We start from the raw sequence: 25,528 nt of genomic DNA, 5'->3' as shown, positions 1-25,528 counted from the left end.
AATTTATCTGAACTATAACTGCTCAATTTGGGAACCTTGGAACACCTCAATTTTGAATTTTGTAATCCTATCTGATTAAGAACGCAGCACACCTGTCCAAGTGCTTTAACTGACTTGAAAAAGCAACTCTTACCTTCCACAGAGGAAAACAGGAGCTTCAGAAGTTTAAAAGAATAACTAAATAAACTACTCTTTATTGTCAATACAAAGAATTAGTTATGTAAAACACTTTTACTACCTATATATGTGTAACCTGACCTCATAGGGAAAAATCACATTCCAGGAGTGACAGGGCAGGTTTTTAAATTGTCTTTTGCCATCTGGGACATTTCCCATCCTTCACAAAATGTAATACAGGCCATGGAGAAGTTCCTAAAGCACACAGGCAAATCCTGTCTCCCTTTTTCTGACTCTCCCTCTCTTTCGGGACAGAAGCTTGGCTGGCCAAGAGAGATTTCAAAATATGTATGTCATGTTTTCTCAAAGGTAAGTGATTCATCAACTCTGGCTATAGTCTCCAATTCTTCCATTCAGAACCATTTATAATTTCCATTCATTTAAACTCTGGAAACCACAAGAGCTCAGCTTTTAAACTACCAACTGAGCCTAAAAATACAATGTCAACTACTGTTTTTGCACATGTAAAAACTAAACAGATCAACTTTCTACTGCCACCCAGTCCCAAGAGATTATTTTTAGTAACTATTTACAGCTAGGCTATTTGCACATTCACTACATCTGAAACAAAAAGAGCACAGCATACCAAGTACAACTTAAAAGAAAGAGCTTACTGTGTGGTAAAGCCATTTCCACCAGGCTGGGCAGATCAAATGTTTTCCTGATGTTTTCCGGAATTCCTTAAGCAGTGATTCAGAATCAATCTCCAAACCAGCCCAAGTAAACCAATCCCTGGGCTGTAGCCACTGTCCTTAACACCGCCGAGTTCTTCTCAGCATCTTGATCTCATAGGCAGCTGAGGAAGTACACATCTTTTCCCACTCATCAGAGTTTGAAGCTTTCCAAAATTTCAGACCATTAAAAAAAAAAAAAGGAAGAAAACCTGGCAACACTTAATTGAGATTAAGATCTTTTCTGATCACTCTGCAGACATCCTTTCAAAGCTCCTTCTGATTGGATTAAAACTCCTCTGGCAAGCCTCTAGCAGTACGGAATAGTGACATAAATGCAAGCCCTTCAGTTATTTGTATGTAAATATGAGGACTGCTCCGGTGTAGACTTTCCGTAATCTGATACCAGCGCTCGGTGCCTAACCCGGTAACCGAGACAGTTTTAAATCTAGGGAGCGAGGTGCTGCATTTAATTAGGAGACGACTCTTCTTGAATATGAATGAAGAAACAGCCAACCCAGGTAGAGGAAAAACCTTGTTAGAAAACAAAGAAATTGTCCAGGCTGGGAGTAGCTGGGAGCTCCAGACAAACTTTCAACTCTGTTCTCAGCTGGGAGCACCCAGGAGCCTCGGTTATTTATGGTCCCAGTCAGGTGGAAGAAGGAAAAAAAAAAAAGAGAGAGGGAGGGCAAGTCCGCCCTTGAGTTGAGGTTGTGAAACTCTGGGCAGCCGTTCCCATAGCTCTCAAAGAAGTGCTTTAGAATACACTCATCAACGTTGCTTTTTATCAGGCGTTTGAAGAAAGGGGGAGAAAGCAAGACAAGCTGGAGAAAGCAGTTGGGCTTCTTCTTTGTTTTTGGCACCAGTCATTTCAACTCTTTAGTACACTCAAAGGAACTAACTAGCTCTCCTCTTGAGAGCTTCCTGGAGACACAGCCACTCAGAGGGAGAAGTGGGGTTGGCCGAGAGGTCTGGGTTGCAACCACTGGAAGCAGGCAGAAGGAGTGAGGAGGTGCTTCTGCCACTTTACTCTCACATTGCTTCCTCTCTTGGACTCAGGACCTCCTCGCCCTGCTCTACCCTATTTATATTGGCAGTGGAGGAAAAAAACAAGCAGGATTTCTGCATCCTCCTTATCTGAGTATACTGGAGTACACTCAATTGCTTTCCTCAGAATAAGTGGAGCATTAGGCTTGAAAGTAAGTAAAGGGTTTAAAAACTTTTGCTGAAGTCAGGGTTGCAGCCCTTCATGATGGTGCAGCTATCCCTTGGAATGTTTCCTAAGCATACAACAATTTGAATCTGAAGAACTGGTAAAATGGAGAAGAAATGTGCTTTTCCCGGATAAATGTGTAAATAAATATATAAACAAATGGCCTCTAATGTTAAGATTATGTAGCTCCTGGTGCTTTAATCCAAACAGTTTGGCTTTTGTAATCAACATTGTAAATACAAGAGATAGAAAGAAAACTATTGTCATGCCTGGTACTTATTGAATAAATATTCCCAGGTAAAAGAATAACTTCTAATTCTAAAGAATGGAAGGGGAAGTATGGTTAAAGAGAAGAAAATGTACACATTAATCTGTTTTTTTATATCTGCATTTGAAATCCCAAACTATCTATTTAGGAAGGCATTATTCAATGGCTGTCCTCATTCAGACTTCCTACCAGGCATGCCATGGAATGTTCCTTTCCTTGACTTCTTGCCACTTCTACACCCACCCTGCTCTCCTGTTATACAGAATTATTTTAGTCCCTATAATTCTTTAAGTTCTTTAGACTTTGCACCTTTTCACAGCGTGTACTCATTTCATGCAGCCTTTTCCCTCTTCTTCATCTAAGTCATTTCTCCAATGTTTAACTCTTTCTAGAACTCTCCTCCCATCTCTAATTAAGTCAGGTGTCCCTCATTGGGCTTCCCTTATTATCTGAGTAGAGTCTCCCACTGGATGGTGACATCCTGTAGATCAGGAGCAAATTTGTCCTAGGTCTGACCTATTTGAAGTACCCCACAAATATTTTTGGAATTAACTATCACTTTTAGTAAAGAAATGCACTTTGACATTGTTGTTTTTAAATCTACATGCCACAGATTTGTGCTGTTTTCAAATGTCGTGCTTAATGATTGGTGCAGAGTAGACTTTCAATAAAAGTAAATTTCATTCTTCTTAGACTCCAGAAACAACCACTAAATAACCAAAAAGAAGCACCGTCATGTGTTGGGGGTGGGAGGGAGTCTGTCAGTACATTTGGTCAAAGATTAATTAAAATGAAATAGCTTTATTACATAAGTAATTAGGCATTTACCATTTTAGAATGGTGAAAGCATTTGTTAAAAGGTATATAATTTAGAATTAAAGGCAACAGTATTATTTAAATGCTGTATTGCATATTAGCTATTCTGGGTTCAAATCCAAGCTCCACCAATTACTCACCAGTGAACTTTGGCATACCATTTAACTGCTTTTAGTCATTTCAACCTCTACAAAAGTGGAGTAATAAAGTGACTGCATAATTAGAACTAGCTTTTATACTGTTAAAGACAAAATCCAACCACAGCAGCAAATTGTCCCTGTGTCCATTGCCTAACAAAGGGCCTGGCTCATCATAGGCAGTTGTGATAGTTAGGTTCAGGTGTCAACTTGGCCAGGTGATGATTTCCCGTTGTTCTGTTGCTGTGGACTTAAATCATCAGCATGTGAAATTCATCTATGGCTCATTAAATCTGTGTTCAGCTAAGGGGGTGCATTCCTCAATGAGTGACATTAATTTAATTAGTTGGAGTCTTAAAAGAGAGAGGTAAGAAAAAGAGCTCAGCAGCTCAGCATATCGTCTCAGCACTCAGACCCAGATGCAGAAGACAAACCACCCTGGGGGAAAGCTGATGGAATCCAGAAGCCAGGAGAGAAGACCAGCAGACACTGCCATGTGCCTTCCCATGTAACTGAGAGACTCAGTTGAGAGCTGGCTGCCTTTCCTCTGAAGAACTATAAATTTGTAACTAAATAAGTTCTCTTATAAAAAGTGGATCCATCTCTAGTGTGTTGCATTCTGGCAGCTTTAGCAAACTAAAACAGTGCTCAAGAAATATTTGCTGATTGAGAGAATGAATGAACAACAATAAAAATAACTCGCTCTCCATTTGTGGGACAAAAAATTCTGTAACTATAGTAGAGAGCAGCACGCTACTGTTACAAAGATTAGAAAGGAATGAGATGAATTATATTGAGTGACTTGTTAACTGTCTCTAAAGATAATTCCAAAAACATTTTGATTAGTTGCAGCTTTTGACCAACAGGTATAAACCAACCAAGTTAACTCTTTTAATGTACAACACTCACACCATATCAGATCTAGATAGATTAGATAGATAATCAAGTGCCACATCTTTTCATTTATTAAAAAGTACTTGTGTGGGTCTATGTTTCTTAGAAGCTTTTAGTGCAGTGGCTTAACAGTTGTGTTACAGATACATTGACTATTTTCTGGCAAAGAGGATGTGCTTGACCAATCTGCAAAGGAGCACCCTGTATAGTAAAGAATTAACCTTACCCAAAGAGAGGTCTGGCCTTTGTCCTTGGCTCCTGTTAGGAAGAGAGTTTTTGCTTCCTGGGGCTCATGTGATTTATGGTGGGCACTTTGGGCCAGGCAATAACCACTCTCCTTCTGGAGGGGCTGGAGACTGAGCTCAGTCAGAAGTCACATGGGCACTCAACTATGCCTCCATGAGGGAGCCCCAATAACTACTCTGGACACCAAGGCTCAGATGAGCACCCCTGGTTGGTTATCCTCCAGGTATACTGTCACACATCAGGAGAGAACACCGTCCATGACTCCACTAGGAGAAGTGAGGGGGGTTCTCGTGGGAACAATTTCTCTAACATCACACTCCCTAATGATCCACGTCTCCTGATATTCATGCCCTTGTATGGCAGATGCCCATGAATTCGGGCTGGCTCACTTTTTTTTTTTGTATGCTGTCTGGTGGGGGTCACATTTCATTCTTTTTCCATGTGAGTATCCCCTCATTGCAGCACCATTTGCTGAATTTTTATTTATTTGGTTTTTCATTTGTTTGTTTGCTTATTTGTTCAGGAAGTGCAAGGGCCAGGAATCGAACCTGGGTCTCCTGCATGGCAGGTGAGAATTCTCCCACTGAACTATGCTTGCACCCCCCTAGGCTGGCTCACTTTTTGAACAACAAACTGCAGGGATGTGATTTTGCATGACTTCTGAGGTGTAACCCAATGAAGCCTTTTAGTTTTTGCCTGAATCATTTGTAACATTTGCTCTGGAACAAGCAAATCCCAATGTAAGAAATCTGACTTCCATGAAACCCTCATGTTATAAAGAAGCCATGTGGGGAGAGAAAGAGAAGGAGGGAGGGAGGAGCGGAGAGAAGAGAGAGAGAGCAAGAGAGAGAGCGCCCCAGGCTGACCTCAGTTGTTCCAGCTATCCCAGCTGAGATGCCAGATCTTTGTTAATGATGACATCTTGGACCACCTGAATGTCTAGCCACATTGACCCTTCCGCTGGGTGCAATTTCAACTACCATTTAATTCCAATCCCCTGAAGGACCCCAAGAACACAGCTGCACCCAGTTCACCAACAGAATTATGGGGAATGATAAATTAAACCACTGAGTTTGGAAGTGGGTTGTTACACTGTAATAGATAACCAAAACAGAGAGCAGTAAGAAATGACAAGGTCCAAAGGTAAGCCAAGGAGGTTACAAATTGGCTGCCTGCTGCTTTCTTAGTAAGGTAGAGTTAGCTCAGTAGCATATCATATGATCAGTGTAGACAAAATTTGGGAGAAACACAGTGGCTAATGCCACTAGAGAAGACCTCATCTATTTAGTATTGACTTCACGATTTATGACCACTGATGTTCTTACTGTTAATCCATTTCTGCCAATGAAGTTCTGGAAGCTGGAAAGTGTTTTCAAAACTCCAAAGCTCCAAAATGTACCTTGTTCTTACCGTTAACCAATAATAAAAGTTATTCAGAGTATTAACTTCAATTTCCCAGCCAACTCCATTTCTTAGTCCTTTCTGTAACGACTAGGATAAAGGAAGAGATCTCCTGTACCACAGTCAAACATTCCGTGATCTACAAACTTTGTCTCCCATGAAAACAATACAAAATAAAATCAGGAACAACGTAGAGAAAGAGGCTATATTAAATGATTATTGGGACTGTTGTCAGTTGAATAAGTGCACCCTTATTACTTTTTAAAATTTCTGAGTCAGTGCTCATGGAGGATATAGCTAACCTAATTTCCTTGCTATCTTTCATTATGTCTACTAGTGATCCTTTTTATGCAAAATAAAGAGAATTGGTCTTGGTTAAATCTTTACAAGTTTAAATTTGTTTTCTTGCCCCAGGATTTTCTCTCTCTCTCTCTTTTTTTTTCTGGTATATAATTTTTCTCTAATCTTTTCTACCTAAGAACATTACCAAGGAATATTTTTGTTGCTTTTCCAAGGCTTGAAAGTTGTTTTGCCGTCTTGCTGGAAACTCCAATCCTAAGAAAAGTTTCTGAAGGTATAAGTTACCTAATTATATAGTCAGAAATTGCTCATAAGTGTTTGACTCCTCTACTGTGAAATGCAGAATCTCTCCAAATTATGCATTTTGTAAAGTATAAAGATAAAATTAATAGCACAAATCACCTTCAAATTAATACTGTAAAACCAGCAAATTACATGGGATTAAAAGAAAAACTAGATTAGACAGAATAAAGAGGAACATTGTCTCTATGGTCTAGTGATTAAGAGTTGGTTTCTCAAAAGAACTCAGTAGACAGTCTTACAGTCTTACAGTTGCTGATAAGAATTTAGAAGTCTTAAGAAATTTACTGTTGCTTGCTCTGAAAAGTGACCTTTCTGATCATCATACAGTAAAGAAAGGAAAGGAAAGACAATTGGTAAAAAAAAAGTACTTTAACTATTTCTAGTCTAGATTATAGAATAGTGGAATGATCCCATCATTACAATAAACACTAATATTTACTGAGCATCTACTATGTTCTAAGCAGTGTGTTTTGGTGCTTTATATGTATTATCTCATTTAATTTTCACATTTATCATATAATATTTCAAGATAAGAAAACCCAGTTCATAGTGGGAAAGTACCTAATATAACTTAGAACATGGATTCAAAATCAGTTGATTTGACTAGAGTCCTATTTTCAAGTACTGCAGTACACTGGTTATAGTGCTGAACAAATACTGTAAGAAACTGGTAAGCAAGATGCAAGTTTCATGCAGAACTGTTCTGCTTGCTGTCTAAACAAACAGAACAGTGCCTAAGACATAGCAGGTGCTCAATAAATGTGTGGAATGATTGAAAGGTCAATGATTGCTTTGGAGATAAGAACCAGAATTACTGAGGCAAGAAGCAAGAAGACTTACTTTTCACCGTAAACTCTTGTACCTTGGGAATTTTGTACCATGTGCATCTATTACCTATTCGAAAAATGAATAAAATTAACAAAATTAAATAGAGGTGTTATAGACTAATTATATCAGTGGTATGTTTCATTTCCCATAAACTGTGTCATATATATATAGGTATGTATTCAGGTGTCCATGTGCACCAGTGAACATCCAGCAAACATGGAGAAGAAGCTCAATGCTTTCCAGTGTCCAACCTTAAGAAGCAATGAAATAACAAGGCAAGAAACAGCAGCAGTACCTTATTAATGTGCTACTTCTGGGAGCTCCCCAGTGTTTACCTAGAAATGGTTTTGAGAAGTCTAAAGCAGTGGTTCTCAAACTGGTGTGCTTCAAAATCACCTGCAAAGTGGCTGAAACACAGATTGCGAGGCTCTTCATGCTCAGAGGTTCTGATTCTGGAGGGCTGGAAGGGGGCCTGAAAATCTGCTCCATTTCCAAGTGAGGCTGGTCTGCGGATCCAGACCACACTTTGAAAACCATGGTCTAAAGGATTCTACAAATAAATTTCATGAGAGCATTGATTCTACCAAATTATCTACTTTCCAGGTAGGAAATACTGGAATAACTAAAATAGCTTCGGTAATGTCAATTTAGTGCTGTACTTCTCAAATTTCAACATACTTGTGTATCACCTGGGGACTGACTTTTTTAAGCGCAGATGCTAATATGACAGGTCTCAGTCTGGGCCTAAGATTCTGCTTTTACAACAAGCTCCCCAGTGACTGCAATGTTTCTAGTCCAAAAGTGACAATACTTTGAGTAGCGGAGACAGCAGAGCTGCGGGCGGGGACCTGTGCTACGAGTAAGCCAACTATTTACTTTGAGGCACTTCCACTTCTCTAAAGAAATTAAGACCAGAACACAAACAGTAATGTCTGCTAGTGCTATTCCTGCTGACTACACTTTGTGGAGTGCTTTCTATGTGCTAGGCACAGTGTTAACTGAAAATGTGTATTTCTTGTTTAATCCTCAACTCTATGAAGCAGATCCTTTGATCTCCCTTTTATAGATGGAGAAACAGATTCAGGAGGCCAAGTCATTTTCCTCAACTCACACAGCCAGTGAGTGGTGGTAGAGTGTTTAATATTAGAGGCCACACAGTCAGGTTGAGGAACCCAAGCTTATAGCCACATCTCCCCAATGACAAAAGATATACAAGAGAAATGACAGACAAAATGTTACAAGAGCTCAAAGGAAGAGGGCATCATGTTTAACTGAGTAGGTTTGGTAAAGGTTGACTGGAGGGTGTGGGAGTTAAGATAGGGAGAGAGGAGTGGAAATGGGAAGCTGCCCACTTCAGCCAGAGGACGCAGTATCAGTAGGAAAGAATTGGGCCTGCTCCCAAAGAATGACAGTCAGTTAGATTTACTCAATTGATAGGCAATGGATTTGTAGGAAATGGGCTAATTGGGCCCTATTTTTAGGATTTTTGAAGTTGGATTATAGAATACCAATTGCCATCCAAGTAAAAAGAAACATATAAAAGCCAGTGGATGGAAAAGCGATTACTTTGTTGGCACCCCCCTCTTTTTTTAACCGAAGAATAGAACCCTCAAAGCTCTCTCTCTCTTCCTCTCCTGCTCTAATTCTATAGCAGGAGACAGGGTAGATACAGTCATATACATCTGACACATTATCCCCAAAACAGGGATCACCATTTATTGAACACCTACTAAATGCCAAGCACTGTCCCAAATGCGTTATACATAATTCCTTTTAATCTTCACAGCAACTCCACATAGTATTTTTAACACTTTTAGAAACAAGAGAACTAAGCCTCTGCATATTTTATTTTCTGAATAAATATCAAAATACAAATGACCCAGAAGGGAAGCATTTTCCCTCAATTTAAAAACAAATAGATTTTTATATCTCATCCAAAATGTATCCATTTTTTAGCATGGAGAATCCAAATGACTAGATCTGCCCATATGACTTTTCCCTCGATCCTTTGATATTTTCATTCTCAAAAAGGTAAGAAAGTGGGAATAGGAAGGAAGAGGAATATGGTAGTATTAGGACCCTGATGCACTCACAAACGAGTATATTAGGGATCTCTAATTTTAAAAGTCGAATTCTATCCTCTTGTTACCCAGCAGATAACAGATGGTAGAAACATAGATAAGAGATCTGCAAGTTTTGCTCCCTTCATCTTGAAGCTTGGAGCAAGAGCTTATATTAAGCAAGGCGTCCTGTGAAATTCTGAGAGACTCATAAAAGGAGGAATTGGTTTGTGAAAGATGGAGTTGTCCCATGCAAATCTGGGGTCCCTGTGTGCGGTCAGGTGGAAGGACAGGGAGGTGGGGCCCAGCACCCGACCCTGGGATCTTCAGGGGTGGTTGGTGGTTCAGAGAGAAGCTGACAGCCCTGTTCCCCAAGTAAAGAATGGACTGAGCTCCTGTCTCCCCTCCCTTTTTAGGCCCCACCAGTCCCTTTGTCAGGAAGCAGCAGATGATGGATCCTTTTCTTTCATGTTTTGTTTTCCAGGGGAGCAAAATGTCCTTTAAGAAGCATCTCCTGGCAGCAGTAGTTGTTCTTTCAAAACATAAAATAAGTACTGGAATATAATATTTTCTCCCTTTACCTCTCAAAATGTATGCAAACTATGGGATAAGTTGAGAAAACGGTTAGATGAGCCATGGGTGAAACAGGTGATCTTAAGGAGGCCAAAGAATAGTGTTGCCCCTTAAAGGGGTTCATATACTTCTCGTAGAAGGGGCATCTACTGCGCAATCCCTTTCTTTTCCCTAGTTCTAGGTGCTCATGAGATCTCTGCTTTGTAGGTGGGCGAAAAAGAATCTGGCTTGAACAAAAAAGTTTGCACACCTCTTAAACAACAAGAAAGCAAATTGCTGTTATCCCACAGAACAAATTACTCTTCCTTCCAAGACTAATTTTTTAGGAGAACAAAATCAATTTGATTCTTTTCTCTTAAATATTACTCTGTTCTTTGTGGCTAGATGTGCTTTTAAAAATCCATATGGCAGTTTACTCGTTTTAATCCAGGCTAGATGCAGTTTCTAAAGTAAGGATGCATGACTCAGGGTTGGAACTTTTCCAGACATAGCAATGAAAAATGTCCCCTGTGATCTTGGTTGAGTTAATAAATAAACCCAGCCCAGAAAGGAAAAGAGAATTCCATATCTTTCCTGTGAAGAGGTAGGAAAAAGACAGTATTGGAGTACATGCTATCATTTGTCATATTCTTGTTGATATGCCTTAACCCTGATCCAGAAAATTCCTCAGTCATTTAAGATTAGAAACTATGCAAACTTGGGCCAATGAGCACAAGAGTGTAAAGAAGAAAAGCAGGCATGAAGGAGTAAATAGTTACTGGTTCTTTTCTCATTATCTAAAATCAATACTACTTGTAAAGAAGACTAGACTAGATAATGAATTAATTGCAAGCCACAAACTAGCCCTGTAGAATCAGGCACTAAAATGCAGTTCTTACAGGGAAATGAGGTAGCTAAATTCAAGATGTTAGTCATGCCAACTGGTTTCTTTTATCCTGGTTCTTTTCTCTTATCCAGAATTAGCTAACCATATAGCCTTAATCTCAAAATCAGACAGTATTCTCAGTTCTTCATTACCTAGGTATATACTGATCACGTGTGCAATACGCAACGTTCACTGCTCCCAGGTATAAAGGAGTACCAGAACTGGGTGTACTTTATACGTATTCTGCCTTCTCTTTCTCTCACATCCAATAATCCCTGTCACGTGCAAGGCAATAAACATATTTCCAACCTGTACCTACAAGAGGTGGACATACCAGGGAAAGACACTCTGGACCTGTTCTCAGTTTTGAGACTCGTCATAGTTTTGGCTTAGTAGGTCAGACCACTCCTTTCTGTCTGGGACATCTCCCCCGGGTCCCCCTAACCCCAGCTCTCTACCTGCCCCGCTGCATTTTTTTTTTTTTTTTTGCCCGTTTCTCAATGCTGATGCTCCCCAGGCTCACCTTGCACTTTCTTCTCTTTGCACTAATGGCCCCAGTGTGAAGGGGAGGGGCTAGGTCGTCAGACTCCAGCGGAGCCTGGGCCCTACCTCCATGAAGCAGGTCAGACTTTCCAAGTAGGTGGGCAAGGACTGAAATAATTTGGGATTTTTTTTTTTTTTAAGCGTATTCAAAACTACAACTTGTTTTGGGGAAATGAAAACAAAATCCAACCCATTTCTCCTCGGTGATTAAGCATGCTTCCCTCATTACCTGACATCTCTTACAACAATCTCTCTGCCCTTTCCACAGGCTACTCCAGCTACTCGTTCCCAGACTCGCCTGCATTAGAGCTACTATATTCTGTCTCTCTATCCATGGTATCTCAGAAGCGGCACCCACTGAGGTCACCATATGCCTGTGCTCCTTTGATTGTCCCTTTCTCAGGAAGTCTCTCCCACAGATTCCACGAGAACCCTAACTTCTGATTTTCTTGCTGTATTGGTCACCATTCCCTCTCCATATCCTTTGGACTTTCCTCCTCCTCAGTGTGCTCAGAGTTTCTCGAGAGGGGCTTCTCTTCCCTCCCCATCTTCTACCTCACGTGCCTCTCCCAGGCTGGCCCCGCCCCTGCCCCGCCCTCGCCCCGCCCCCGCCTTCACCACCACCTGCGCAGATTCTCCTTTGACGTCCCGTGTTGCGGCTTTCACGGGAGCATTTTCTAAACCTGAACACCTCCTTCCAAACCCACACCCAGACAATTTCTGTTTTTCCAGATTCAACGTATTCTTTAGTTTTTTTTCTGAACACCTTCAGTAATGTCCTTTTCTTTCGAATTTCCAGGTCCCTTTATCTGTTCTTCTCCATGGCATCTGGGGAAGTAGAAGATGGGAGCAAAAACCTGATTTTTCAAATTCCAGTGTCCTTAACTGTGTGATCCTGAGCAAATACTTTAAACTCTTTCAGATTCCTCGGGGTAAATCAGGACTAACATTACTTTCCATTAGGGCTTTCAATTAGGGAGAAATGTAAATTAGGACTAATAGTAAAGAGTACTTAGAATTAACAAGATAAGGGGGAAGAGAAGGTACCAGTGAACTAACATTTACTGAGATTTCACTACAGGCCAAATTTTGGGCTAAACCCTTTAGACATTATCTTATTTAAAGCAGTTGTGTGGTTTCTATCTAAGTTATGAGACAACTTCTATGTCAGAGTAGAAGTTCATTCAGTACAGGGACTTGAATAAAAACGCTACACTTACTTGTATGATTTGGTCAAGGCCTCTTAGCCTTGCTAAAATTTATTTTCCACATTTATAAAGTGGGAATAATAATGGGATCTAAACTAGAGGATCACTGTGAGAGTTAAATGAGGTAATGCATGAAATGTGCATAGTTAATTGCCTAGCACATGGAAAGGGCTTAATTAAGGTTAAATATGTTTAAGATGTCGAGAGTATTTATTTACATGGAGTCTTGTGCCGGGACAGACACAAGTAAGATGCCCCATTCATTCATGAATACCTCAATGTATGTGTCCTAGAGTTATGATTGTGACAGTGACCAACACAAGACTGGTCCCATGGAGCTTACAGTCTAATGTGAAAGAAAATAAACAGGGGATAAACAACAGGAGTTCGCAAATTACGCCTGTGGGCCGAATGTAGCCTACTGCCTATTTTTGTAAGCAAAGCATTATGGTAACAAAGCCATCCGCACATATCCAGCCGCTGGCTCTGGCTGTGCACAAAGGCAGGGTTGAGTAGTTGCCACAGAGACCAGCATACGGCCAGCAAAGTAAACAATTTTTACCATTTGGCCCTTTACAGAAAAAAATGCGACGAACCCCGAAACCAATGACTACGAAATTGAGATGAGTGCTAGGGAGAAATAAAAAAGTGGTTAAGAACACTTTGGAGAAGAGGTAGGCAGGAGCGAAATCATACAGGGCTTTTCAGCCACGGTAAGGGACTACTTTATTCTAAGTGCAATGTGAAGGCTGGACAGTTGTTATTTTACTTTTGTATTTCTACTTTTCTTGAGGGTGGTGGTGGTGGTGGTTACTTTTTTCAGGGAATAGAACAATCACATAAAATGTAAATGTGCGTTTTAACAAATGGTTGTAAAATAAGCACCATCCTGGGCAAAAAAGCCACTTTTTTTGTGTCACAGTCACAGCCACTTCCTCCCTTACAATAATAATCACCTCTAGACTCACATGATATTCTTTTATTTCATTTTCTTTACAGTCTTACTAAATAATTTTACAATCTTAGCTTAGTGTTGCCTGGTTTTGATGCATTCTGTTCTCTTTGCACGACTTACAACCCAGCAGTTACACTCCTAGGTCTCTACATCACCAAAATGATATGTATACATGCACTAGGAAACATATACAAGAAAGTCTGTAACAACTTTGTTCACAAGAGGCCCAACATGGAAACCATACAAATGTCCATTGATAATACAGTAGATAGCTTAATTATGGTACCGGCACATAATGGATTCTTACACAGACATGACATACAGTTCATTAACTACAATCATACACAACAATATGAATGAATCTTAAAAACATAATTATAGGCTTTGAAGGGTTTTAAGCTGGGCAATGGAATGGAAAGAACCAATTTATATTTTTAAAAAATTGCTGTAGATGCTGTGCAGAAAGCAGAAAATGCAGCAAGAGTAGATGTGGAGACCTGTAAAAGGGCCCCTGTAGGAACTGGGTAAGAGATCCTGGTGGGCTGGATGGGGGTGGTGGCAGTGGAGAAGGAGAAAAGAAGAGAGATTTGAGATGCAGTGTGGAAGTAGAACTGGTATGACTTGACGATTGACTGGAAATAAGTGGTAAGAAAAGGGAAAATACACATTACTCAGAGGTTTTGGTTTGGGTGATAGAGCCACTTAGTGAGAAGAAGTGTGAGAAAACACATTGTTTTGGAGGCTTATGTTTAGAGGACAATGAGAATCTACATGGAAATATCTCATACCTAGCTGGACAAGTGGATAGGGTAGATATAAATTACTAAACAATTCCAATTGCAAAGATAGGATGGACTCTTAGCATAAGTGCCCTGAGCCTGTCCACAGATCTTTTTCTTTAGCTGGAAAGTCTTTTACATTTACTAATGATTCTTTGAGATGCAGATACGTCTTAGGAGAGTCATTCTAACACCTGTTGATTAATTCAACACTTAGCCTAGGGCTGTCTCAGCGAAAAGGGGTTTAATGGAAGACAAAAGGAGTGTATTAGGCAAAAATCTCTCCATCTTGCCTGATCTCAGAACCATCTGAAACTATCCTGCCCTTGAATCTCTGCCTACTTTTCAACAGAACTGAATAAATATATATTGAAGATCTGCTGTGTGCCGGCACTGTACCAGGTTCTGAGAATACAACCAAGAATAAGATTCAGACTCTGTAATTTGGGCAGAGAATAGAAAAGTATTTGCAAAGTCTTTTTTTCCCCTTTTCTCTGGGGAGAAAGGAAGAAATATTCCATTTCCCCATATGGGGAATTCCTGATTGTGCCGGTTTGAAGCTATTCTATACCCCAGAAAAGCCATGTCCTTTAATTCTCATTCAATATTGCTGGGTGGGATCTTTTTTATTATTTCCATGGAGATGTGACCCACCCAATCATGGGTGGTAAGTTTTGATTAGATTGTTTCCATGGAGCTGTGTCTCCACCCATTCAAGGTGGGGTTGCTTACTGCAGCCCTTTAAGAGGGAATCATTTTGGAAAGAGCCAATTTTAGAGCCCACACAGCCAGAGACCTTTGGAGATGTACAAAGAAAATGCCCCCAGGGAAGCCACTGAAGAAGCCTGGAGAGAAAGCTAGCACATGTCACCAAGTGCCTTTCCAACTGACAGAGAAACCCCAAACATCATCAGCCTTCTTGAGCCAAGGTATCTTTCCCTGGATGCTGTAGTTTGGATGTTTTTATAGGCTTGACTTAGTTTGGACATGTTCACAACCTTAGAACTGTAAACTTGCAATTTAATAAGTTCTCCTTTTAAAAGGCCATTCTGGTATATTGCAATTCAGCAGCTTACAAACAAAAACACTAATATTCTTGCAAGCAGTGGAGATAACCAATCCAATAGGCTGAGTCCTTGATCTTGGGGTTTGACCCTACAAAATTTATTCCTGCAAAGGAGAAGTCTACTTATAATTATGCCTAAGAGTCACCCCCATAGAATCTTTGTTGTTGCTCAGATGTGGCCTCTCTCTCTAAGCCAACTCGGCAGGTGAACTCACTGCCCTCCCCACTATGTGGGACATGACTCCCAGGGGAATAAATCTCCCTGGCAATGTGGAACAGAACTCCCAGGCTGAGCCAGGACCTGGCTCCATGGAATTGAGAAAGCCTTCTTGTCTAAAAGGGGGGTGAGAGAAATGAAACAAAATAAAGTGTCAGTGGCTGAGAGATTTCAAACAGAGTCAAGAGGTTATCCTGGAGGTTATTCTTATGCATTATATAGATATCACTTTTGAGTTTATGGTGTATCGGAGTGGCTGGAGGGAAGTACCTGAAACTTTTGAGCTGCGTTCTAGCAGCCTTGATTCTTGAAGACCATGGGATAACTATATAGCTTTTACAATGTGACTGTGTGATTGTGAAAACCTTGTGTATGGATATATGAGTAAAAAAGTAATGAAAAAAAATGAATAATAGGAGATAAAGGGTTAAAAATTGGCCAGATGAAAATACTAGTCGTCAATGAGAGGGAGAGGCAAGGGGTATGAGATACACAAGTTTTTTCTATTTTCTTTTTATTTGTTTTTCTGGAGTCATGCAAATATTCTGAAAATGGTCACAGTGATGAATAAACAACTATGTGATGATACTGTTAAGTCATAGATTGTACACCATGTATGGACTGTATGTTTGTGAAGATTTCTCAATAAAAATATTTTTAAAAAGGAAAAGAAAAGAAAGACACGAACAATATTAATCAAATGAAGCAAGACCTTGGAGTTAAAAAAATAAATAAATAAAAGATTCAATCTCTGCTTCTGGTATATCATAGTTGTCACTATGACTTTATTGCTAAAAGTTGCTTTGCATGCAGTTATGTAATGTCTGTGTTCTATATGAAATGCGAATTGTAAGTGGAGAAATAGTAGGCAAAAGGCTAGATGATGTGATTTAAGACACATTTGTAAAGCGCATAAAATTTCAGGTGAGGAACTATTTCTGCTGGTGCTAAGAACCACAATGACACAATCACCACCAGCAGTGAGCCCCTTGGACAACGTGAGACAAGCTAATAATCTCCAAGGCCTCTTTTCAGATCCATTAAGCTAATAACATCAAATGTTCCCTAGGTGATTAATAAACTGGGATAATCCTAGGCACTCGGAGGGAAGAGACCCTGAAAAGGTATTTTCTTGGTGGTTTTCTTAATGTGCAGCCTCATTTTTCTCAAAATAATTCCTTCTTCTATTTTGAATTTCAAATTGTACTCGGAGAACTTCTCCTACTTAATTTTATATTTATTTTGTGATATGACTACTGGAGTGACTTCTTTGAGTTCTGAAAATCCATTCTAAATTATGTCTATATTTATTGCACTTGAATTTCCATCTTGGTCTGCTTATTTCTCTCACAACAATGGTCAGAAGAAGGTATAATATTTCTATTCTGGTCTCACTAAGGTCTTTTAAAAACAAGGAATATTATCTTGTGATAATTTCCAAGAGCATGACTGGTCCCTATTCCTAAATGTACATTTTTTTGGAAGCTCAAAGAGTAATACATTTTTGAGCTCTGTACATAAGAAAATGAATTAAGTTAGAGTAGCAATGAAAGAGATGACATAAACTCACAGGGTATAAGATCTGTCTCCTTGTTTGGCTCTGCCACTATACTGGGTGGACAAGCCATTCAACATTTATGTGGGGTTTTGCTTCCCGTATGTAACTGAGTTTGGAAGGGCTACATAATTCTGCCCCACCCTCTCAGTTCTCTGAAGTCTATGGATTTTAATTTGCTGTGGCTTTCACTGGGCACCAAAGTTGGCACAAAGGTGTGTGGAGTTTGACTCTCCTCACCATTCACCTCACTCTAATATCTACTAAGCGATTCTTGCTTTATCATAACTCACACTTATACCTGCTTGAGAATTACTTCTTCCACAAGTATATTTAGCCTCAACTTATTTCTCCTAATACGTAGTATCTGCGTAGGATCCTGAATGAGATTTTGCAACCCTATCAAATTTGCAAGTTGCTAGGAATTGGATAATTCTTTCCCAGCAAGGGGTTGACCCATCCAGTTGCCTCATAAACCTGTTCAGTAGAGCTGTATTTCACAGAACTTTCGTGTCTTTCTTTTCATGGCTTCATCCATTTCTCATTATGTCTCATCTACATAGTTCTTTCTGTACATCTGTTTCTATAACCCAACCAACTAGACATTCTATAAGCTAATATAACATTTTATACCTTTTTCAAATTAAACATTTTTTAATTAAAATGCAATTTATAGGACTTTACTATTCAAAATCAGAATTGAACTAAAGCCATTTGTGAAATCCCCTGGGAGGGGAACTCACCCTAAAAGAGAACCTGAACGTTAATCTCAACTACTTTATTTTCTCTTTCTTTCATTTGTTCTTTTCTCTAAAAAGAAATGAACTTTTTGCCACTTTTCTAAATGACAAAGTGAGTTGTAAAATGTAGGAATCTAACTGGTATTAAAGTCAAACTCAGTATATTTTCTGAAACAGAAAACAGTGCAATGTTAAGATATTTGCCAGGCAGTTCTAGCCCTTTAAGGAGTCCTGCTTTTCCTCACCTGCATAAAGTGTGGGTTCAAAAACCTGCCTTATATAAGGTTGCTTTCTCTCCTTTTCTTCTCTGGTTTCTGGATACTTCAGCCTTTGTTCTAACTCTGTCTTTTGATTCCACTGTTCCCCTAACTCATTAACTGAAAGCACTGTCTAGATTTGTTTTCCTTAATTTTCTTTTCTGAGAAATGAAATATTTTTTCTCTTATATTAATGTCTCATAATCGGCCAAATAAAGAGGATAAAGGAAAGAAGGTTGCAAAGAAGAAAAGGAAAAGAGGAAGAAGGGGAAAAAGTCTACTCTTGACACTGTTTCCTTAATATTTACTCTATTTTTTTAATTTAGGGTGAAAATAATGTTTTCCCATATTGCAAAGTCATTCTTCTTTTCTTTCTTGAGACTATCTAGCAGCATTTATTGCATGCTATTTTTATTCTTCTTTAAAAGCTGCTGCTATCATCAGTACCCTGGGATACCATGTGATGCCCTCATACTAGATCCTGCAGGCAGGTAAATTCACAATGTGCTTGGGCTTGGTGAAAGCAAAATTTGCCCCAGCCCTGTGAGGGCTTACTGAGACAGTGGCACATTGGTTTCCACAATGGTCATCCTCAGTGTCCCTTTTGTTGAGAAGGTCTAGCACCAAATCCAGCAAAGGTGAACATTAAAGCTCTGGCAAGACTATCAGGCAAATGAGTCAGAAGTAAAAAGTATCATTTAAGTTGTAGAGATCCTTCTAGAATTAAAATTTTAAAATGATTTGTTTGGGATTTGGAGTAATATAGAAATGGTAGTTTATGCAGCAGAGAATAATGTAAATACATGATAGGGCAAAGGGAGCTTGCCAGAGCTCAAATAAGGAAAATTTAGGACTCTTAAATTGACAGTGATATTCATTAAGTTTAAATTGACAATTTAAAATAAGATTCATTAATCTTAAATTGACAGTAATATTCATATGAGTCAAACTAAATGCATATCATAGATGTGAAAATATCATCTTTGATTATAGATTTTTAATATCTTCCATGGACAATGTTATATTCCTGCTACACTCTGCTTTGATTGGCTACACTGAGAAGAACCTTTGTGTTCAATTTGGGTCACCTCAATTTGAGAGGGATACAGACAAAATGAAATGTGCATGGAAAGTGCCCAGGTAGGTGAGGGGAACAGAGGATGGAAAAGGCCATGATATGCCTGGACAAGAAAAGACTAAGAAGAAATACGAAAAGCATTTTCAAATGTCTGAAAGATAGTCACATGGAAGAGAAAGATTTTATTCTAAATGGTGCTGAGTATATCAGAGCCTGGATCAATGAGTGGAAGCCACGGAGATCTCAATAAAATGAAGAATTTTTAAAGTTAGATTGTTCAAAATGGCTATGTTGTTTGGAATGAGGGAATACCCATCAATTGTGGCACTTGGGCAAAGGTACTTCTGGGCAGGGGATTTTATACAGGGGACTCCAGCACTAGATTGTTGCTCAGATTAAGTGACGCTGTCAACCTAAATCCTACCACATTATGAAATCAAATGTCATTTGACACCAACAGCCCATGGATACACCCATAAAGTAAGACCCACAGAGTTTGAAGAAAGATTGATAAAATGGCAATTAAAATCTTTTTGTTAATTTCAAATTCCCAAGCTAAGAAAAATCGAAAGGACGTGATTGTCAATTAAGAGATGACAATCTTTTCTCTTTTTTGAAGTTTACGTTGAGCTATCTACATATGTAAGGCTGTTATATACTCCATTCAAACATTGCCTCTCATCATTGAGGCTATTTTGAAATGTTTTGTTAAAGGACCAGTAAATTTTTAGGTCTATGTATGTCATATTTCAAAATAACTTCACTTGGAAAACATTTTTTACCTCATTTGTATATGTGTGTGTGTCTGTGCACGTCTATGTTGAGAGTAGCATTTTTTTTTATCCTCTAGACATAAGAAAATACTCTGAATGTTGCATGAGACAGCATTGAGCTACAATATGATAGTAAGGCATATTAGTCTTAAAATCTTAAAGACAATGAAACTATCCATTTTGTGATAGATACATAGCTGATGTTTTAGAGAAAAAAAGAGAAGAGTTAGTATAAGTCTTTAACATTTTTCAAAGAACCACCTACACACAATGGGATAGGTCCTCCCATGTCCCAAAATGCCCACGGGACTTTGGCTCTTCTGTGTGTGAAGTCCTCAGACCCAACACACCGTGGGCGGGCAGGTACCAGACACAAGCTAGGTTCAAGTGGCTTTGGATCAGGTAAGCTTTTTACCTATTTAGGTTCCCAGTGAAATTTGTGCAAATCAAAGGAGGAACCAATAATGAAAAGAGAGAAGATCACTTAAGCTTAGAGAAAGATCAGCAACACCAAGCAAGAATGATCCAACAGAAAATGTCTTCTGAGAGTTGGCAAGTGGAGTTAACAATAAGACAGAGGGTAGTTCTGGAGAGTGAAATGATTCAAAAATGAAACAAACATATAAATTCTACTGAGAACATTTCATTATTTCAATCAAAGTCAAAATTTTGCCATCCTTGTAATATTTATTCACCATACAAATGCTAGTTTTCCAATAGACCTTTTAAAAATGTAATTTACTAATATATCTATATAGCATGACCTGGTCGCATGTATTGATTTATAAAAGTTTCTTTCAAACATAGGAAGTAAAACTACAATATTTTATATATTTAATCATTATGGAAAATTTACACTTTGAAAGTAACTTTTTTCAGGTTGACTTTTCTTTATTTGAGATTGAAAACAGTTTATATTTTTGAAGAAAGAACATAGATTTATTACTATAAAACGGAAAACTGTTCATAACAAAAGCTGAATAAATATCAGAATGGGGATCTAATCCTTTAGTTATTACCTTTTCTTAGTTATTTCTCATTTTTTTACCTATAAAATCAGCTTTCCTTTTCTAGATTTTCAGATGTAAATAAGCTGATCAACTTTCTGCTTGATAGAAACAGACAGAAAAAAAGTAATTCAGACAATTAGTGTCACTTTTGCATCTTCAAGTTGGAAAATGGTTCAAGAACAGGTGATTCAAAGAGACTACAAGAAGGCAATCAGTAATACCAGATATGCATTATTTAAATGATGCATTAATCAATAATCTTAAGATAATATGAAAAGTTAGTAACTCAAGAAAGTGTTACACTTGAAAGATAAGTAAGACAAAGTTGATAGTTAAGTTTAATCATGATAAAAATTCACAAATACCTTCTTCAACATCTGAGATATATTCACCATCACTGAGCATTTCAGGAGCATTGGCTTTACGAACTGCATGATTTAAGCGAACAATGTATATGAAAAATGCATACTCTTAATTCTAACACAAAACATTTCAATATTTCAAAAAACATTTTTGCAATGAACTTTCTTCTGGAAACATCAAATACATATTCACTCATAATTCTTACAAACTAAAGGGCTTTATCCCATACCTTCATCGTCAGACATATCAAGAACTTCATTCATCGTTTCTGGAACATTCATTTTGTGCTTCTCTGTGATAGTCTAGTAAGAAAAAAAAGAATTCACTGTAGTGTGGGCAGACTGCACATTTTAAGAACACTGACCATTTCCTTTTAAATTAATCAGTTGTTTTTAAAGTGAGACTTATGTTTGAAATATCTTGCAGCCCTGGCATAAAAAGTATCATAAAATTTTTGTTCTTTAGTACTAAAGACCTCAACAAGTACATGGTAGAGAAAAGATGCACAGTGAGAGGTAATGCATGGGCAAGGTCATCGGAGCCTCATAAAAACTGTAAAGAGTGTTACAGTGCAGACCAAATGCCTAAGTGATTTATACTTATTCCTCAACGATTTTAAACCTATAGAGATTATATCCATCCAAAGACAGTGACAGCATTATTTGTTAGTAATCTTAATGACTTAATATTTTAGTTTAAAAGTCTTTTTTTAATACTGAGTATGTAAAGGATTAATGGTATACAGGGAGATACACTTTAAACGAGACAACTGAGAAAAAAAGCTAGGTTGTCAAAACAAGGAAAGAGTACAAATTCATTGTTATTTGGGAAAAATACTTGGTAAATGTGATTTGTACCCTCTCCCCAATAATACTGTCAAAATAAAGCATTAGTGAGACCTTTCTCTAGCATATGATACTACAACTGAGCATTTTTCCTTCATTTTGTTTTTATTATAGCATGTTTGCTTAAGTTATAGCAAGCAGAAAATATGCTGGGTCTCGTTTTGATCCCAACATTGATATTTTAAAGGTTGTACACAACATTCGTTAAAAAGATCATATAAAATACTTTTTTAGAAGCTTCTAGAAGAAAGAAAATACAAAGTTTAACCTCAAAAGTTTCTCCTTTGCTAGAAATGCAAATTACTTCTACAGTTTTAAATAGACTTTTTGTTGTTTAAACTATACGTCCAGGAAAATCTAAAAAAAAATGAATGATACATGTATATAAATGATCGCATAGCAGAACATTGAACATTAACTGAAAACAGTAAAGAAACGGAAATTACAAATACTATAAAATATACAGAGGTTCTGGAATCAATCCTTTAATCACATTCCACAAATTCAAACCATCTTTTGTTCTTTACAGGCAGGTCTAGATTACCAAAACCAAAAATGAAAAAGTAATCCTCTAAAACGAATTGTTTTTCCACAATATTTCTTACTTAAATCTGCTAGCTTTTATTCTGAAATGTGACTGGACATGTCATCCAGTTACTTTTTTTTTTTTCTTGCATGGGCAGGCACAGGGAATCAAACCCACGTCTCTGGAATGGCAGGCGAGAACTCTGCCTGCTGAACCACCGTGGCCTGCCCTCATCCAGTTACTTTATGGCCTACAAAATGATCTTGCAGAGAAATAAAAGAAATGATAAATGGTTAAAGGGATCACTTCCTTGTTTTTAGCCAGGTACTGCCAAGTACAATAATTTGTTAATTATCCATGAGAACACCGATAATCAATAAAAAACACAAGAGATGTGACTTTTGCTTAAAATGGAATGATCCTTTCTCCCAAATTATTTAAACACTACAATTGAGCATTTTTGAGAAATAAACTTTTTATTTAAGAACAGCTTTAGATTTACAGAAAAGTTGCTAAGATCCTACAGAGAGTTTCCATATACCACAGTTTCCCCAATTACTAACATCTTACATTAGTATGGTGTACTTGTCATAGCTAGTAAACTGATATCAATATATTATTAACTAAAATCCTTGCTTTATTCAAATAGCCTTAGTTTTTCCCTAATGTCCTTTTTCTGTTCCAAAATCCCACTCCCATGTAGTAAATCCTAATACTTTTATTCATCATGTCCCTGTAGGTTTCTCTAGACTGCAACAATTTTTCAGATTTTCCTCGTTTTTGATGACCTTAATGGTTTTGAAGAATACCAGTTAAGATTTTGTAGGATGCCCCACTTTTAGGGTTTTTTTTTTCTTATTCTATTTTAAAAAATTTTTTTATTGTGCTAACATATATACAACATGACATTTTATTTTAACCACTTTGTAGCATATAATTCATTGGCATTAATTATATTCATAATGTTGTGCTACCCTCACCAACATTCATTAGCAAAACTCTTTCATCACCCCAAGCAGTAATTCTGTACCCATTAAGATTGATCACCCCATTTCCCCACCCCTGGTAACCTACCATCTTCTTTCAGTCTCTTTGAATTTGCATATTTTAGTTTTTTCATATAAGTGAGATTATACAATACTTGTCATTTTGAGTCTGGCTTATTTCATTCAATGATGTCCTCACAGTTCATCCATATTGTCACGGGTTTCAGAACTGCATTCCTTTTAATGGCTGAGTTATATTCCATCATATGTATATACAACATTTTGTTTATGCATTTTCCCATCAAAGGACACTTGGATAGTTTCCACTTTTTGGCTAATGTGAACAATGCTGCTAAGAACATTGGTATACAGATGTCTGTTCAAGTCCCTGCTTTCAATTGTTTGGGATATATACCTAGAAGTACAATCACCGGGTCATTTGGTAATTTTATACTTAACATTTTGAGGAACTGCCAAACTGTTTTCCACAGAAGCTGAATCATTTTATATTCCCACCAACAATGCATGAGGCTTCCTTCAACCTCACCAAGCTTGTTATTGCCTTTTTTTAAAAATTAGGATGGGTGGTGTGCCATGGTGGCTCAGCAGGCAGAATGCTCACCTGCCGTGCCGGAGACCTGGGTTCAATTCCCAGTGCTTGCCCATATAATAATAATAATAATAATAATAATAATAATAATAATAATAATAATAATAATAATAATAATAATAGTTGTTCTAGTGGGTAGGAGGTAGTATCTCACTGTGGTTTTGATTTTCAATTCCCTGATGGCTAATGAAGTTGAGCATCATTCCTTGTGATTACTGGCCATCTGTGTATCTCCTCTGAATAAATGTCTGTTCAAGTCCTTGGACCAGTTTTAGAGGGGTTGTTAGACTTTCTGTTGTTGAGTTGCAGGAGTTCTGTTTATATTCTGAATATTAAACCTTTCACACGTACGGTTTCCAAATATTTTCTCCCATTCCGTAGGTTGTCTTTCACTTTCTCCACTATTGGAATGTGGTTGGTGTTTTTCTCACAATTAGGCTGGGCTTCTGTGTTTTGAGGAGGAAGTTCACAGAGGTAAAATGCCATTTTTATGATATCAATGCATAGTACCTATTTTCAATGACTCATCACTGTTGATGTTGACCTTTATCATGTGGTTGAGGTGGCTGAGGTCATTTGTCAGGCTTCTCTACTGTAAAGTTACTATTTCCCCCTTTGCCATACTGTATTCTTTAGAAGGTAGTCACTATGTAAAAGCAACCCCTAAAGGAGTGGGTTTTTTTTTTTGCCTGGGCAGGCACTAGGAATCAAACCCGGGTCTCCAGCATGGCAGGTGAGAACTCTGCCACTGAGCCAACATGGCCTGCCCAGAGTGGGGATTTATGCTCCATTCTCTTGAGAGTATAGTATCTACATAAATATTTGAAGTTATTCTACATGGAAGATTTGTCTCTTCTCCTCCTTCTTCAGTTCTTTATCTATATTAGTTTAGACTCATGTTTTTATATATATATATTTTTGGGTTATATCCCCATATAATTTTATTTATTTTGTTGTGCTAACTGTTCCACCTTTGCTCATTGGAGGCTCTTTCAGTTGGTTCCATTGTTTCATTGATGACACCTGTTCTAGTTTGCTAGCTGCTGGAATGCAATATACCAGAAACGAATGGCTTTTAAAAAGGGGAATTCAATGAGTTGCTAGTTTACAGTTCTAAGGCCGAGAAAATGTCCCAATTAAAACAAGTCTAAAGAAATGTCCAATCAAAGGCATCTAGGGAAAGATACCTTGGTTCAAGAAGGCCGATGAAGTTCAGGGTCTCTCTCTCAAGTGAGAAGGCACATGGCGAACACAGTCAGGGCTTC

The 25,528-nt window shown here is 38.1% G+C and overlaps 1 protein-coding gene across 28 annotated transcripts in view; it reads right to left on the bottom strand.

The window, feature by feature from the left end:
• ANK3 (ankyrin 3) overlaps positions 1 to 25,528 on the bottom strand; it is a 715,267-nt gene that overhangs the window by 130,629 nt on the left and 559,110 nt on the right. For 16 of the 28 annotated variants that reach the window (XM_077125230.1, XM_077125228.1, XM_077125245.1 and 13 more), the window contains 3 exons: positions 21,526 to 21,598; positions 21,299 to 21,361; positions 7,267 to 7,320 (listed from right to left, as the gene is read on the bottom strand). In XM_077125230.1, the coding sequence (XP_076981345.1) occupies positions 7,267 to 7,320; positions 21,299 to 21,361; positions 21,526 to 21,598 (190 nt within the window). Of the gene's footprint in view, positions 1 to 791; positions 3,001 to 7,266; positions 7,321 to 21,298; positions 21,362 to 21,525; positions 21,599 to 25,528 lie in introns of those variants that run through there. The other 12 variants (XM_077125249.1, XM_077125240.1, XM_077125238.1 and 9 more) reach the window with 3 other exon arrangements.

This window comes from Tamandua tetradactyla, chromosome 13 (genome assembly GCF_023851605.1).
Source record: "Tamandua tetradactyla isolate mTamTet1 chromosome 13, mTamTet1.pri, whole genome shotgun sequence".
Taxonomy (NCBI): Eukaryota; Metazoa; Chordata; class Mammalia; order Pilosa; family Myrmecophagidae; genus Tamandua; species Tamandua tetradactyla.
This window is presented reverse-complemented; position numbering and strand designations above follow the sequence as displayed.